The following is a 17872-nucleotide window of genomic DNA, read 5'->3' as shown; positions in this document are numbered from 1 at the left end:
CCAGTGCGGCGTGCCCATCCCGCCCAACCCGGCCAACATGTGCGTGGGGTGCCTGCGGGCGCAGGTGGACATCACCGAGGGCATCCCCAAGCAGGGCACCCTCCACTTCTGCAAGCAGTGCGAAAGGTGGGCAGCCGGGCCGCGCTCCCTCTCCCCCGGGCGAAGCCCACTCCTGAGGGGGAAACGGGCCCTCTCGGTGCGGGTCGCTGCGGCTGGGAAGCGGGACAGCGTACGCCGGCCCTGCCTGTTTTCATCAGGTCTCTCGTGATTTTCCGGCACATTCCTGTATTTATTTTCTTGTGGAAGTGGGAAAGTGTTGGTATGTAGGGCCTAGGAGATTGAAATGGGTGAGTTTGTGGTCCCTGAAAGGAAAAAGTGGGCAAATTGGTAAGGATGGCAGTAAAAGTGTGAATGCGCTTGGAATGCATGAATCGTAATGCTTAGAGAGGCAAAAAGTTGTAGCTGCGTAGTTGGTAATAAAACTGAAGGCTTGGTAAATAACTGCTCAACTTTTGAGTGATTTAATTTGCCGAAACAGCTTCATGTGCTGTGAAATGCTTCCTGTATCATAGGTATCTTCAGCCTCCCGGAACCTGGATTCAGTGTTCCTTAGAATCAAGAGAGCTTCTCGCTTTGTGTCTTAAAAAAATCAAAGCTTCGCTGAGCAAGGTGAGTAGTTAATTCTGTTGGTATTGTATAGCGTGTCTATTGGTATTGCATAAAGTGAAGTCCAGCTAACTTGTCTAGGGTTTGATCCTTCTGGAGCAGCTGTTTGTATTTGTGTAGAGCTTATCGGCTGATTTATGTTGAGCATAAGAGAATGATAGTCTAGTCTCATATAACTCCATACTAGAATTTTGGAGGATTCAGTAAGGACAGGCTCTAACAAAGAATTTCCAGGCATACTGAGGAGGTAATTGCAGTGCAATTCTGTGACTTTAAAGCATGCAGTGTACTGCACAATTGTTATTGTTTAACTGGGAGTTGAGCATAATTAACTGAAGGAAGCTAATGTATTTTTAATGCACCTTAATTTTACAGTTTTCTTTTTACATATTTTTTAAATTGTTTATACAATACTTGTTCTTACCAGTTAGTACAATACGAAGAAGGGTTGCAGAGATCTGTATACAGACTAACTTGAAAGTCAAATGCTGAATAATGTATCTGTCTCTTAGGTTCAGAATCTTATCAGAGGAAAAAATCTGAGATAGTGTTTTAGGCAAAAGAGCCCTGTTTTGTTACTGCAGTGATCAAGGTTTGAATTAGATTGCCTTATTGAGCTTCTTACTATTGGGTTAGTACTTAAATATACAAAATATCTTTTGCTACAGTAAATTTGCATGTTCTTAGCATTAGAGATTAAATTGGCTTTTAAGTCCTGAAGAAACCATTATGCTCTCCAATTTGATCATGACATGGCATCCAGAGATACTGTTGAGTAGCGTATTCAGTTACTATGGCATGACAGTCTGCGAGGTTGCATCTCCATTATTTTAGGTAGATTAGACTCTGGGTTCTAACTAAGCATTATAAATTGGGTTTGGTATACTGATATGTATGTTTTTAATTAAGGTTAGTGACGTCCTCACTTGGTGAGGAACAATGAACTCTACCATAAATTTGTGTTTTCTGGTAGGTAGAGCTGCATGTTTTTAACATGTGTACTAGTACAACTGCTGGCAGTAGCTGAGTTCTTGTTCTTTGCCACTTGCAGGTCCGGCTGATTGATGCAGGCTTTATTTGGACCGAACCACATTCTAAGAGGCTGAAGCTGAAACTGACTGTTCAGAAAGAGGTAACTGGAGTATAGTATTCTGCGTGTGGCTTTTTATAAGTTTTTATGGCAAACTATGATTTTCTTTATTTTTTATTATTACTACTTTTTAGATAATGTAATAAGTTCTCTCTGGTAAAATCCAGCATGTGTTTACTGGCTTATCTTGAGAGAATACTGATTTCATCCTGCCTCAACTTTGTCATTAAAGTGCCATTCATCACAGTTTGAAGAAGGCTGCTGTTCCAGTAAAGTAGAGAAAATACTGCTAACATTTGTGACCCAAATATAGCTGTCAGTCATACAGTTGTAGTATAGTATGGAAGTTATTTCAGAATGCTGTGGTGAACTAGCTTTCTGTCTCGACAGGACTAATGAGGAAAGCTTTTAAACTTTTGTTTTGCAGGTGATAAATGGAGCAGTTCTTCAGCAAGTATTTGTGGTGGAATATATAGTTCAGTCTCAAATGTGTGAAGACTGTCATAGGATTGAAGCTAAGGATTTCTGGAAAGCTGTAGTCCAAGTCAGACAAAAGGTAGAGGCAAACTGAATTTTCATTTGTTCGTGGCAGAACAATCAGGTGGACAAATCTTTGGATGAATTTTTTATTTTTCTCAGAACAAGATGTACTCACACTTGCACACTGCCACAGTAATACATTTTGTGTTCACGTTGGTTGTTTTTTCTTACTGATCTTAGTTTAGAAAAACTTTGTCTCTGCTCTCCAGTATTATTAGCATATGCTTTTTAAATGATGGCTGGCAGGAGAATCTTGTGTGAAGTACTAAATATCCTTCTGTATTTTAAGGCAGTGTTAGAAACAGTGCTACAAATTGTTTATAAATATTTAGATCTTCTTTAAAGAAAATGGTATCTTTAGCAACCAGTTACACAAAAATGAGAAACAGAAGTTTTAAATAATTTGGTATAACAATACTTTGGAATAGACTTTGGCCTGTTCCTTCTCTAGATGATCTCTTCATATAAATGTTTGTTCTTCAGATATACTGCACTAGGCAGTTCTTAAATAACCTTGATAATTTTATCTTTGTTTGCTTTTAGACTCTGCACAAGAAGACTTTCTACTATTTGGAGCAGCTGATTTTAAAACACAGGCTTCACCAAAATACACTTCGCATCAAAGAAATCCATGGTAAGTGAGGTGGCTTGTTAGTCTTGATGTAGAATAGGCTAACCTGTTCTGTATTGGAAGAGTGCTTCCATTAGTAGCTATGTACAGATAAGCAGCAGATTGCTTAGCCTGTGTATTGTATTTGAAAAAAACTTGAAATAGATATGTTCATCAAGCTTTCTTTTCTTTAAGATGGCCTGGATTTTTATTATTCTTCAAAGCAACAGGCCCAGAAGATGGTAGACTTTCTTCAGTGTACAGTTCCATCTAGGTATATCATTTACGTTTATTGCCTTGAATACTCAAAAGCTTTTGGGAAATGTCTTTTATCCTTCACTTTTAAAGATTTTTGTAAGTGAAAGTGTAAGGAACCTGTATTCCACTTAAAACAGACAAAATCCCTTCTACAGAAGTCCCATGTTTTCCACTTAGCCATTGCAAACTAACCCTCATGCATTTTTCTATTTCCTTAATTTTTGTATTTGTAGTACATAGCTATATGCTTTCATTGCTGTACTTTGTGCTGATTATCTCCTGTTTCAGGTAATGTCCTTCTTGCTGCCTGAAGGCTCTATTTTTATGTTTTATAGATCAAAATCATCCCAACGTTTGATCTCACATGATATTCACAGTAATGTCTACAATTACAAAAGCACTTTCTCTGTGGAAATTGTTCCAATATGCAAGGTAGCTTATCTCTATTTCATCTTCAGGGTATTGTATGAAGTGGGTAGAGTTTGGTTTTGGTGATGGAGGCCTGATTTATTGTGTATTTGGGGGGATGGAGCGGTCTACTCCCCACAAAATATGGGAAGTGCAGATAGCAGCTATCTTGAGGAAGTTGTTGGGTGGTATTGGGTGGAGAACTGAAAATGTAAAGTTTAGAAATCTCTTTCAGATTTCTCTAAAGATTATGAAGGAATCTCTAAAGATTCTTAAGGAAATATGAGTGTAAATTATTTTCTGTTTGTATGCAGGACAATGTTGTATGTCTGTCACCAAAACTGGCACAGAGTCTTGGTAACATGAGCCAGATCTGTGTGTGCATTAGAGTAACAAGTACCATCCACCTCATTGATCCTAGCACTCTGCAGAGTAAGTTATGGGTTCTTTTCTGCACTGCAGCAGCATCTGATTTTTCTGCTGGCACAATTATTTGTTTGTTTGTTTGTTTGTTTTCATGAAATCTTCTGTTTTTAGACCGAAATATTGTAAATGTATCTGTACAATCACTGATGTAGAAATTTAGTAGCGAACTAAGACATAGTTCTCTAAGCTTGATTTCCATAGTATCCTAAGCAAAATGTGCAGGCTCGGTGGTGTTAAGTTCATGGATGTTCTAGGTCTCTGCTAAGCACTTATATTTGTCAGGTATATTCCTCTAAAATTAGGTGGCATTCTCTGGATTATGATTCTAGCGACTTCGGTACCAGAAGCACTGTGCTTTGATTGGTATTTGCTGGTAAGCTCTATGAGCAAAGTATCTCTAATAAGGATACATCCAGGAGAATGATTCTTGTGAATAAAAAGGTCTGTGCTTTAGACACGTGATATGTGATTTGGCTGGCACAGATCAACTGCTTTTGTAGCACGAGTTTGCAATATGGGTCACGTGCTAAATACTTGTGTTACAATAACAAACTTGAACAAAATGCATTTGGCAGTTGGCTTAATTTTGGCTAATGCTTCCTTTTCGCAAGAAATTATCTCCCTTGTGATTGCCCATGCTGGTGTGTTTTTTTGCAGTTGCTGAAATTGACGGAAATACCTACTGGCGCCACCCTTTCAATAGCTTGTTCCACCCGAAACAGCTAGAGGAATTCATCATTATGGATATCAATAGGGTTCAAGGAAAGAAAAAAGGTGCAGGTGCAGGGGCAAGATCAAACAAGGTAAGAGTTCCTCTCTATTTGATTCAATTCAAGGGCCTTTCCCTCCCCTCCCTCCCCTACTCAGCTGTACTTCTGTTTTGAATCATTCTACCTTGCAAAGTCAGATGTATGCTTTTCTACATCTTGCCACTGGCAAAAGCTCTTCTCAGGAAGATGTGGACAGTGTTTTGGTTTGGAAATTGCACAGGTGTTATGTGAATTCCACTTTCAGAAATTCTTTTCTGTTGAAGAGTAACTCTACTTGTCACTATCGTTATTGAAATTATTTTATATTAGCTTTTCAACTTTTCAATTATTAAATTGTTTTTGTTGAAGTATAGCAGCATTTCTTTTTAAACAGAATTAATGAATCAGTACCAAACATTTTCTTCCCAGTCAAAGGCTTTATGTGGTTGAAAGTTATGAAGTAAAAAAAAAAACCCACCAAAACACATGTGCAATTATAGAAACAGCCTTCATGGAATTCTTGTGAAAAGCAGTTGGCATGTCCATTTCCTTACTTTTGTAAAGACAAGAAATGAGGAATAGCAAGCATACATTGGATACTTGATGGAGAAATACAAGTTTAATTACGAATGTAATTTAAAACAGTAATATAGCAGTGCAAATGTTTTAATAGCACAGCAAGTTAAGCTGCGTTTGATTACAAGAGTGTTTTATTTTTCATTCCTCAAGCACACACTGGCTGAAGCTTGGGTACAGAAAACCTCGGAGTTGAATACAGATCATCAGTATTTCTGCTGTACTCACTTGGGGCACATTCTGAATCCTGGCGACCTTGTCTTGGGGTCTGTTCTGTTTCTTGTTTTTTATTAAATAATTATTTAATGAATGAGTTCTCTGGATTCTCTACAGGCTTATGTATTATCAAGAAAGTTTTGAACTGTTCTGATTTCTAAATGAAATCAGTAAAAGGGATAGAATCTTTCATCTTGAGCATGAAGAGATGGTCCTAATAGAGGAAAGTTTTTTTCCTAGCAGAAGTCATCTTGTGAAACAGACTGTTAGTAGTAAGAGAGATGAAGTATTGACTTTAGAGTGCAGATTGGAATAATAGTTTAGACACAAATAGATGGGAGGGATTTTTAAAATACCAGGCAAGATCTTTTTGTTTCATAGTATCATATGCAGCAATGACAAACGTGAAATTTCTGTACAATGAGGCAAATTAGGGGATTTTCAAACAGGCTTAAATATGAATGTTATTGGAGCTGTTGTGAGCCCAGCAGAACCTCAGTGGATACTGCTGTTTGGGTTCAGGAGGCTGGGGAGTGCTACTGAAAAGAATTTGGGAACAGCAGCTTCTAAGTGTTATTCATAGTTGTGACAGCTGCGTATTGATACGGATTTTTATTTGCTCTGTAGTTCATTTGGAAATGTTTATCTTTCTTAGGAGCTGTAACTTACACTATGCTGGTCTTTAATACAAACATATGATACATTGAGTTCAATTTTGTAGACCTACATAGAAGGGTAGGCTAAAAATACCTATTTTCATTTTAGATTCGACTTGGCGAACTGCAACTTAAATGACGAGTTTGCCAATAAGATGAACCCACACAATATTCCTGATGTGGTAAGACCATTTTCTTTCTCTGTACAAAGTTCTCTGCGTTACCCAGGGGTATTAGGGAATATGATTTTATAATGACCACTCACTAGTTCCGTAGTGCCAAAGGAAGGGGGATATTAATATTGAAATTTGAATAGCATCTAATTTTGAGAATTATTTTCTCACTACTTAAATTTTTGAGTGGTGGTTGAATAATACATTTACTTTAACTTACCTTACTCTTGTTTTTGTTCAAATTACCATGGACTGTGTGGTGAAAACTGTATTACAACTCCAGTGTGTGTATGCCTCTTCAGGACATAATCCAAAGTGTTTGGAAACTTTTGAATTGACAGATGCTGTATAAATTCTATGTAAAACTTCTGAGTGCCAGACTGACTCTACCATTTGTTCAGCTGATTTTACAGTTGCCCAAATCTAGACTTGGGTGGAGTTTGGGGTTTTGAAACAGTGTCATCAATAGTATGGAAGGTGTGTATGTGTAAATACTTGCTGTTTTTCACTGTAGGTATTAATAAAGAAGAGCTATGACCGTACCAAACGCCAGCGTCGCAGAAACTGGAAGCTGAAAGAGCTAGAAAGGGACAGAGAAGGCATGGATACAGACGATGAAAGGTTCAGTATCTGCCATGAAGCTTTTTAGTCCCTCCTACCTAGGGTACTGTGCCAAGTCTAGAAATAACGTTTCTCAGTTTCTGCTGAGGATAAACCCAGTGTAATCCTAAGCTGATGTGCTGATTGTTAGGGGGCACAAGCAAATGCTGCCGCTTCTGTTTGAGCATGATGCTGGCTCATAGGACAGGTTGACATCAGTGTTCTCTGAAGAGCATTATCTCTCTGCATTTTTCCCCCTTCCCTAGTGCAGGAAGTGCTTTAAGCATATGCACCTTACTTATGTTTATCCTGTCTGCTAGGTTTTCAGGGAACATGGATACTGAGGACAAATGGGCCAGGGGGGTGTGGGAACAGACTAAATCCTGAAATCTTAAAGATAACGCTGCAGGTTATCGGGTTTTTCAGGTTTACTGTTGCAAAATATAAAAAGTATTGTTAATTTTTTTCCAAGAAAAGCTTAAATCATGGGACAAGCGAGTAATATCGGAAGCATTGTGTCTGTAGCTTACAGATGGTGCCTGTCTAGCTAAAGGGACACTTCTGTGAAAACATGCTTGTCACTGGTTTGTTCAGTGACAAAGCTGATACAGCAAGAGCAGATTCTAAATAATGTTCAATTGAGTAGAAAAAATGAGGCAATTAGAGTTAAATGAGGACAAACAAATTAGATTATTTGGAAATAATAGGTGGTAATAAAAAAAAGCAGAAAGAATGAGTTGGAAATGTAGGAATGCTATTAGAAGGCACATCTGAAGGACTGTGGATTGCAGTCCTTCCTTGGGGCTTTGTTTCTTTGATTTTATTTTGTTTTATAGATTTACATAAATCCACAGGAAAAGTGAGTAAATACATTAAGCATCTTTTACAGGCAATACCAGGACTTCCTTGAAGATCTCGAAGAAGATGAAGCCATAAGGAAGAATGTCAACATTTACAGAAGTAAGACCTTTTTAACCATTTAATTCCATGTAACTAGATCATGACTATTTGAGTGAAAATATTTTTACTGAAGTTCTGTATTTGGATTCTTTGAACTACTCATGCCTAGAGAAACGCTGTAATGTAATAGCTTCGGGTATTCAATGTATTTCACATGCACTGAATGGATGTTGATGGGTTTTGTTTGCTTGCCTTCAGCATGAGAGAGAAGCATATTTTTTCCCGCACCCAAAACCTCTGCTGGGTGAAGGATTTGATACATAATTCAGCATCTTCCATGAGGGATTGTTGGTTTTTTAGGAGGGATTTGTTTGGTTTTTGGTTTTATGTTTTGTCGGTTGTTCTGGGGTTTTGCGTTTTTTTCCCCTTCCTTCCTTGGGGTTGTTCAGGAGGTTTTGGGTTTGTTTTCTTTGCTTAGCTGTTTGTTGGGTTTTTTTCTGTTGCGTTTTTAGGTGCAGATGTTCCCGTGGAGAGCGACACAGATGATGATGGTCCTCCACGAATCAGCCTGGCTGAAATGCTGGAGGATCTCCATATTTCCCAGGATGCCACTGGTGGGGAGGGAGCAAATATGATGACAGAGTAAGAGTAGTGCATTAGTCAATGCAATAAATATTCCCTTAGTGAGGAAAAAGTACCCAAAACGTAAGTAAACATTACAAACTGATCACACGAACATGAAAAGTAATGTGGTAACTACCACTATAGCCGTAAATAATGGTCCTAAATTAATATTTTATATATAATCTTCTGGAGAATCAGCAATTAAAGTTAAATTTCTGGTGCAAGCATTGCAATGTAAGTTCCGTAAGTTCTCCCATCCCTGAGTGCTCTCTCCTTGCAACTTCTGCAGTGTAAAGACCAGCTGACTAACTTCAGGGTTATACATTGGGAGTATTCATTGTTTTGTGCTGAAAACAGCTGATAAGGAAGGATGTCCAGAGAGAGAGATTTTATTCTAGTTTGCTAGATTTGTAGGCGGAGTACCTACCTACTATTTATTGCTTTCATTTCTTCACATGGGACGGATTTTTCCTGTCTTAATCTTTTTGGTACAATGCTTTGGAGCCTTTTATGATATGGCTAGATTATTCCATATAACAATATTTTGGGGAAGCTCAAGAATGTATCTTCTGTTCCTGTGGTAAGGGAACTCCAAATATACATGTTTACACAAAAAAAGTTCCCTGTAAATTGATTGAAGATGCAGCCCTTGATCAGAAAGATGGCAAACTTCTGTTAAGTATAATGAATATTGTATTGTACTATATTCCATGCCTGTATTGGTGGATTAAAAGCAATATGCTTATAATTAATACACCAGGTATGAACTATTAAAAAACTATTCAGATATTTTTGGTCCATCATTTTTTAGTTAACTTTAAAATCATATTTCTCTCTACTGCAAGCCCAAAGAGGACATAAGTGGTGTAGGAGGACATTACATACTTATATTCACCTGGTTTTAGTTCACTTTACTGCACAAAGGTGGTTCAACAGAAATGTTATTAAGAGTTTATGTGCATATACATTTGATTTAACTCAATATAAATAGGGAAACATAGCATAGCATAGTGAGAGTCGTTTTGCCACTGCATTTTTTTAACTTCAGGAAAAAATGTTCAAAATAAATGGCATATGTAAAGGAGGGAAATACTAATAATGTAAAGTTGGAAAAAAATAGAGATGTGTAGGATTCATCTAACAGGGTATTAATGATTCCTCTATCACGGATCTGTATAGCTCAAATGAGAACACTTGGCGTAGTTTGTCACCACTTGTACGCTTGTAAGGGAAATGCACAGGGCTGAAAATTCACTATTTCTCTGCAGTATCGGGAGCACCTTTCTTTATTTCACCGTACTTCACGGCTTTTCAAGGCCTCAAAGAAAAGCTGAGACAATCAGGGAGTTAGTGTTCAGCCCACTGCCAGGAGACAGAAATTTTTGCCTTATTCTTTAGGTTAAATGTAATCTTTTGACTAAGTGTTTGCAAACAGGCGTGAATCTGCCGGATTTCAGGCTCACTGTCTGAGCCCAGGCAATATACCATAGAAGGCAAAGGTATTTTTGATTGTAAAAGGTGGAACTAGGTGTAGTTACTAGTTACTCATACTTTTTTTTTATTCTGACTTACAATCTTGTAATCATCCATTTGTAAAGGGGGAAAAATGGAAATTTGGAAAGGCAGTTTTGATGTAACGAAGGTCTAAGCCGTCTGTTGGCATTGTTAGCAGCTCGGCCATCCCTTAGTGCCATCTTTTACTGTGTATTTGTGTCCCACTAAGCTCTTCTTCTTCCACTCTCGGGAGCTTTGTCATATTTTTTTACTACATAGAAAAGCAGTTGAGAAAAATCCATAAAACTGCTGAGAACTAAAGGTACAATTTATCTCACGACAGTAATTTAGTTCAGTATAGGGAACGCTTAAAAATATTCATGAGAACGCAGCTGCATAGCTAACCTGACTTATCACTACAATAAAAATGTTCTATTATACATATTTTACAGTAGTTACACCTGCCAGTAGTGCTGGGGAGATGTAGATAAACTCAATTCTAGTGACCATTGGGCCAAATCTGTGGAAATTGAAGAACTTTAATTTGTAATATGTAGCCAATGAATGCATTCTGTGTCTGGATGAGATGTGTTTTGGGTTGTGATTTTTCTGACAGAGGTAAAAATGATGAAGCCTTTATCTTATGTAGATTGGTAATAAGCTTCCTGTTGTTGGCAGGTGAAGGGAGAGTAATAAAAGCTTGTTTTAAACTGTGCTGTTTTGAGCAATCCTTTTCCTTCCTCTTATGTTTTCCTTCACAGTGTGTCTCAGTAATTTCAGATGTCTGTCATCCTGTTTGTTACTGGATATGTCCCTCTTCCTTTTCCCCCGCCGTGGTCTGTTGCCAGTCTGTATTAGGTTTCAAGCATCTTTCAGCAAGAGTCTTGTCTGGAAAGATCTCATGCTACGGATGCTAGGCAAACAAGTCATAAATCTAAGTATATTGCTTGGCTTTTTGTTCATTTGGTAACACATAGTAACAGCTCTCCAACGAGTGCGTAAGCTGTGTGTACTTGAAACCAAAGTTAGTTCTAATTTTAGGTTCTCGAGTTTACAGTGTCCCTTTAACATTTAAATGGTTGGGAGCGAAAAGAGGCTTAGATGTGTACCAGCAAATGAAATGTTTGCCAAGGTCTTCTCACTGACACCGGATAAGTAATTTGACAAAAGGTACTTAATTCACAAGAGATAAAAGGCTGCCGCTCACCCTGCATCTCGTTCTGAAAATCTCTATCTGTGGATTGAGCCACACTTAAAGCTCCTCTCCTTTTATACATACAGAAGTTGCTTCAGGATTTTAAGTCATAACTGCCTAATGATTAATTTGCACCCAGATTTTGATGAATTTTGAATTGGAAGAAGCGTAACATCCCATTAGTTTCCTTGGTGAGGAGGGGGGTTGCCTTTGAGATGCGAATATGAGCATGTGTGCGTGTACCAGATTTGGCACAGAGTATGTGCGATAGCCAGTACCAAGCAGTAGCAGTATGTATAGTCATTTACGAGTAGTAATGCAGATGTAAAAGGGTTGTCTGAAGTGGTTACGTGATGGTTAAATGTGAAGTGTACTTGCCACATGTAGTAAGCTAGTTGTAAGACTAAAAAGAAAGAATACTTTAAAAAAAGTATTTAAAAAAAAAAAAAAAAAGACAGCGCAGCCAGCTGATGAGATTCTGTTTCAGCAGAGAAGAGAAGTTTTGTCCTTCAGAACAGCCAACATTTTGTTCTTTCAGAAGCAAGGCTTTTACAGTGAGAAACCAAATAAGGCTTCGCACAGCCTTTCAGCCCTCTCACTGTAGCTTCCCTGGCTCGGAATGGTGGGAAGAAATAGTTACTTAAGCTAAGGGAATTTCACTCCCCCCCGGGCTAGTGGATTACTGGGAGGAAGAACGGAGACGGAGAAGATGCAAGACTAGATAGAAACTTTGTGGGGGTTTAGTGCTGAATTTCCATTTTGGTTAATGATGAATCACTTCTTTTTTGGGGTTTGGTTGCCTTAGTGAACAATATGTGCAGTCGCTCCCGTGAGCAATTGATGTGATTCTAGATCATTTTATTGAAATTCAAAGTTCTATTAAAAAAAAATTTTCATTTGTCATGGGAGAAGCTGTCCAGAACTCTGTAATAACTGCCTGAAAGTTTTTTGCTCACAGAAAATGATGAAGTGGAATGTTATGTTGCATAAGTCAAACCTTACAGCACAAAAGCTGGATGATTGAGGGAAACAAATACACTGAAAGAGGTGGTTCGGATATGCAAGCACTACTTTTTGATTTGTTTTTCTATAGAAAAAAACCAGAGTCTTGATGATGAAAAGCCTAAGGTTGATAATTTCACCTTTAACTGCTTTAAAAATCTATTTGTAGATTCTCTTATGCAATCACAGAGGTTCCCAAATATGATTCAAGTGGAAATTGTTCAGGAAAATAGTGTTAAAATTGTGTCACATAACTTACCTTTGTTGTATTAAAAGGCTTCTGTGCCAATTTGGGGAAATTACAACCTGAGAAATAGTGTATGTGCTAGCTGTCATTGAGATACTGATCTGGTGGAGAGTTTTAATAGAATCAATATTATTTTAGTCTCTTTTACTCTTAGAAGTAGCTTAGATATAGGGAATTATAGGGGAATATCGTGTCATAAATTTTTCCTTAAAGCAGTTAGACGAGTCGATAAGTTGCTCCTATTGTTTGGTTGGTTGGGTTTTGCTGGGGGGAGCATCCTTTCACTGGATAGCACTGGGAAGAGGCTGGCTCCATCTCCTTTCCTCTCTCCCATCAGGTATCAATACGCATGGATACCATTCCGCTGAGCCGTCTCTTCCCCAGGCTAAACAGTCCTGGCTCTCTCAGCCTCTCCTCTGTGGGAGTGCCGCCGATCATACCATTTCCAAACAGGGAACATAGTTTGGGAAAACCTGCCCATGTACGATAGTGTTCATCATCTCAGACCACTTTGTGAAGAAAGTGTCTAGCTGTAGATGTATATCTCTCTCTGCCCCAAACCTTAGATTAGTTCCCATATCAATCCTACATCCCGTCACACCCGTCCCTGGACACTCAGGGCAAGTTTAGGAGCTGCAGAGCAACACCCCGCTGGCCTTTGCCGCCCCTGCAACCCAGCACAGTTTATGCTCAGCCTCTTGGCGTGTCCCGGAGAGATGCTGGATCTGGTCCTTCCCAGGCTGGGGCCAGCAGCGGCTCCGCTGGGCGCAGGAGGGAGGGCAGGGTTAGACCCTCGCAAACTGGGACCGTGCAGAGTGGCGTCTGATCCGTTCTAGGAGACATCACCTGCAGTCAAATTGCTGAGAATCTGATGTGGGCAAGTACTGTTAGACAAACTGATTTTTCTTTTTGTAACTGAAACGTGCTCAAGGTAGAACACAAAGCGCCTGGTGTGTTGCAAGGACCTTTCTAGGAGTGGCCAAATACACTTCGCTTGAAAGGCTGCAACGTCTTGGTGAGTCCCACGGGTCTCACTTTGGTCAGGAGGCCTCCACAGTGGCAGGCGCTTGCCCGTTCTGCTGTAGAAGTTGCCGTAGAAAAATTGAGATGTGCCTGTGATTAACGTGATAGTCCACCTGATGTCACTATTCCTTCATGTTAATGGCCCCAAAAGCAGTCTGTTCAGCTGCTCTAAAGAAAAGATGGCTATAAACTCTGAAAAACTTATGCCATTGTAGTTCCTAATATTTTCACTTAAGTTTAAAATAACATGACACCAACCTAAGGAAAAATAAGACAAAAGCTGCTTTGATCTTGATGTTAACGGACTTATTCCTGGCAATCTGCTGCTCCTGCTGGCAGATTCGCCCCTACTTACGCCTTGCCAAGGCCACTTATTTCAGCTGCATTCTCCCAGAACAGTTAAATACAGGGGTGAGACTCATGTGTTGGGTCTCAGAGGGGTTTTGGCAGTGTTTGCTATAGCTCATTCCAGAACGTAATCACGTAGCAAAAAATATTATTGCCTTCAGAATTTACCAGCGTTTTCTGTACTTAACCTTCAACGTAAGCTTAGGATGGGAACCTGGTTAAGACACGGAAGAAACAGGAGATGAAGTTTAAAACTTGTCAGGATCTCAGTTCCATGATGAAAAACAAAGAATAATCATCAAGAAAGAGATGTGCCTTTGTGTCATTTGAATATTCAGCTTCATCAAATGAAACAATTATGTATGACACAAATCCGCAACTAATGTACCTTTTCACGTCAACTAAGAAAATGTTTCAGACATGCCAAGCACTGAAAGGACTTGAAAGAATATTTTAAAATAATCCGTGCTCAGTGACAAGTTTTGTAAGATAGAAGGAAACTATTTAAGTTGTAAATTATTTGGCAGGTTGTTTGCATACTACTTAGCATGATGAGACTTCATGCTGCATGGGCTGTAACGATTATGATTAACACCTTTGTTATTAATGTAGGTCTTTTTTAATTCATGCCTTTTTGTAGGGTGGATCTGAGATACAAAGGGCTGCAATTTTTAACCCATACCTCTGCTGAAATGAATTTATGCTAATGTATGAAGGCTTGACATATTTAAACCAGTATGAATGCAGCAGAAGAGAAAACCCTCAAAGTTGTCGTTTGAAGCTCTAGGTTTGTTTCAGACTTTTCCTTAAAAGGTGAATGATCATATTGAAAATAATCCAGAATTAGGTCCTTTAGGAGCCCCGAATCCCCCGAGGAGCGGAGGTGTTCAAGCGCTTTGTGTTGCAATGTCCGGAGCTGAGGTTCCCTGGTGCTCAGTCAGCGGTAGGCGTGCAGGTTCCCAACGCAGCAGACACAGCGTTAGTCCCAAAACAGAGGATTTGCAGAAGCTGGCACTCTGAGAAAGGAGACGCCGGAGCCAGCCCGGTGGAAGTGCTCCTACCCGAATCCCCCGAGGAGCGGAGGTGTTCAAGCGCTTTGTGTTGCAATGTCCGGAGCTGAGGTTCCCTGGTGCTCAGTCAGCGGTAGGCGTGCAGGTTCCCAACGCAGCAGACACAGCGTTAGTCCCAAAACAGAGGATTTGCAGAAGCTGGCACTCTGAGAAAGGAGACGCCGGAGCCAGCCCGGTGGAAGTGCTCCTACGAGCACCGGTCGCTCTTCCAGCTGGCTCTTGGAGGCAGCTGCTCCTCAGCCTTCCAGCATCATGGGCATCCCATGCCCATACCGTGTGCTGAACTCCCCGCTCTAGCAGGTGGCTGGTATTGCCCAAGACTTGGATCCAGCAAAAGGACGTGTATGCTCTGAGTAGGATTTAAAAGGAATTCTCTTCAGTCCAAATGATGACAATGTTGAGACAGCTTGTTTAACCTTGGCAGCCTCCGAACTCCATATATAGCTCACTCATTTACCGCGGTTTCCTCCTTGCCTGAATTTGCTCTTTCCCAAAGCCTGTGATCTTCAGCCTGACACACTCTCTTGGAAGGATTCCTATTGCTGTGGCTTTCCCACTCTGTAACGAGGTCAGCCTGAGTTAAAATGCTTTGTAAAAGTTTGGATATTCGTAGCTACTCCAGGTTTTCTCTAAGTTTGATTTGACTTTTTAATATCACTTCCTATAGACATAAAGCTTCTATAGGTGTCACTGGCAGGTGGCATACAGTAAGAATCTTACGTGCTGTATTACATACCTGAATGATAGGTCAGTAACACCTGATGCAGTTGAGCTCATACACAATCCCCTGCACTCCGAGATACATACAAGATTATTTAATCTTGAAAACAAATCCTTTTAACGTATGTTTCTAATATAATGTAAAAAAAAAAATCAAAAATCAAGTTCAAGTGTTAATGGCCTTTAATGCATAACTTCATTATGCAGAGAAATTAGCCATGCATAGATGTATAAGTGAAAGCAGCCCTGGGTATCTTCAGTTAAATCTTCCAAATGGAAAAGGTTGTTATGGGATATGAATACTCTGGGGGGTTTTGTTGGGGTTTGATTTGAACTTAACCAGCTTTCTAAAAAATACAAGTGCTTCTCAACAGCATATTTTAATTTGCTGGGTGACACTATAGCCTCCACATACAACGTGCAGTGGGAAGCAACAAAAAGGTTTCCTTTGTCTCTAATCAAGTGTGTGCTCCTCCAAACCAGAGCTCTTTGAGGGAAGAGCCAGGACCCACCAACAGCCTGGGATGATGCTCTGGCCGCAGGCTGGGCGCTGGTTTGAACCCGCTGTGCTCCGTGGTCCCTTGGACTCCCTTTCCCAGCCCAAATGTCCCAAGGGATGGGAGAGGACTTGCTAAGTGACTTACAGCCCGTGTGGACCGGGTGTTTTAATCAGGCTCCTCAGTGAAGTATTAACAGACATTTCATAGAATCATAGAATCATTAAGGTTGGAAAAGACCTCTAAGATTTATAGATAGGAAGCTACGCACCGACTAGAAGGTGCGGAGGTAACAGGTTGGTGCAGCCCTTTTGCCTGCACTGTCTGAGTCAGAGCTTTGGATACAAATTCTTCCTCCACCTGGCAAAGCCGTCACATCTCTCCTTGTAGATGGATGCCTGGTGGCCTGAACCCCAAGCTGTTACGTGAGGTGGATCGCAAACTCACCTACTGAACCTGTTGTGGGCTTTTTTTACGTGATGATTACAAATTGATTTGAGCAAGGTCAGGAATCACGTGCTCAAGCACGTACAAACTCATCTTCTATTTTCCTGCCTGACGTACCCTTACAGAAGAGCACTGTCCCTAGGAGGGTTGTTGGCACATTTTGTTTTGGGAATTGTAGTGATGGATACAGGTTCAATGCATGTCAAAAGGAAGTGGTATTTGAGTCCTTGCTGTCTTACATGAATGCCGTAGCCGTTAGGCTACTGGATTTCTCTCCTCCTTTTAAGGCAGCCACATACCAGCCCCGGCTGTCTGCGCAAACCCAACTGGCAAACAGAATTCGTGAACTCAGGTGGGATAAGCGGGAGGTAAACCCTTAGCTGCTCAGCTGCCGCCCTCTGTTCAGTTAGGTACCTTGAATAATTCTCCAGTAAACTTTAGAAGCCCCAGTGCCTCTAGTTTTAAACAGCAGATAAATAGTGGAAAACCTGCATTATAAGATCACGGACCACATACTAAGTATCTAAGCCAAAACAGGCAATATTCTTATATGCATTTTCTATAGCCTTCAAATCAAAACAGGAATAATCCCATCATACATAAGTGTTAACTCTTGCCTTTGTAGGAACATCCTTTCAAAATACTAGGTTATTCGTTAATATTTTTTTCCTTATACATTCTGTACGAACAAAAATGAACTCTAACCAAGTTAGCTGTATAAGGAGGGACAACACTTTAGAGTTTTGCTCTAAAAGATCTGCGAGTACCTCAGCAGTGCTTCTCATTCCGGTTCCTCGGACAGGGCAGGCCGTTCAGAAGGGGAGATGTGAAAGTCAGCGAGGTGAGTGAGAAGCTACTGATGCTGCAGAGAGGAGCAGGGGCAAAGCCCTGGCCTCCTCAGGGATGCATTAGCGGGCAAACATTCACACTTCCAAATTCTTACCTTTGTTCCTCTGAAAAATATCTAGACAAATTTCTATGTAAATACTGTTCTATATAGTACACTGTATACTGGAAACATCACCAATATAGGAAGAAGTAATTTTGTGTAACAAAGACGACTATAACTAAGCTGTTGCATGAAGTAGTTTCAGCTGAGCAGGAAAGTTAGGCAGAAAGTTTCAGCCAAGCAGGACTGAGTAATTTAAGGTCGGCTTTGTAAAAGGAAACAGATCTGCTGTAAACTCAACATTGTTCTAAACAAATACATGCAAGATGAAAAAGAATGTGTTCTGCAGGATGCAGAGGCTATTAAGTGCTGACAAGTTCATCTTAGAAACAGGATTTTCAAGTCAGATAATGAATAGCTAAGATAAGAACTCAAATTACGCTCAGAT

At 40.0% G+C, this 17872-nt stretch overlaps 1 protein-coding gene across 1 annotated transcript; it reads left to right on the top strand.

Moving 5' to 3' along the window:
- Positions 1–4: 4 nt before the first annotated feature.
- On the top strand, positions 5–8514 carry NMD3 (NMD3 ribosome export adaptor; the record flags this gene model as incomplete). Its single annotated transcript, XM_009580965.1, has 14 exons — positions 5–126; positions 573–669; positions 1718–1798; positions 2184–2312; positions 2840–2930; positions 3102–3180; positions 3500–3596; positions 3887–4004; positions 4656–4801; positions 5477–5589; positions 6305–6377; positions 6883–6989; positions 7858–7928; positions 8381–8514. Coding segments are annotated over 14 exons (1458 nt in total), but the record flags the coding sequence as incomplete, so codon positions are not given.
- Positions 8515–17872: the final 9358 nt, after the last annotated feature.

This window comes from Fulmarus glacialis, unplaced genomic scaffold (assembly GCF_000690835.1).
Source record: "Fulmarus glacialis isolate BGI_N327 unplaced genomic scaffold, ASM69083v1 scaffold4507, whole genome shotgun sequence".
NCBI lineage: Eukaryota > Metazoa > Chordata > Aves > Procellariiformes > Procellariidae > Fulmarus > Fulmarus glacialis.
This window is presented reverse-complemented; position numbering and strand designations above follow the sequence as displayed.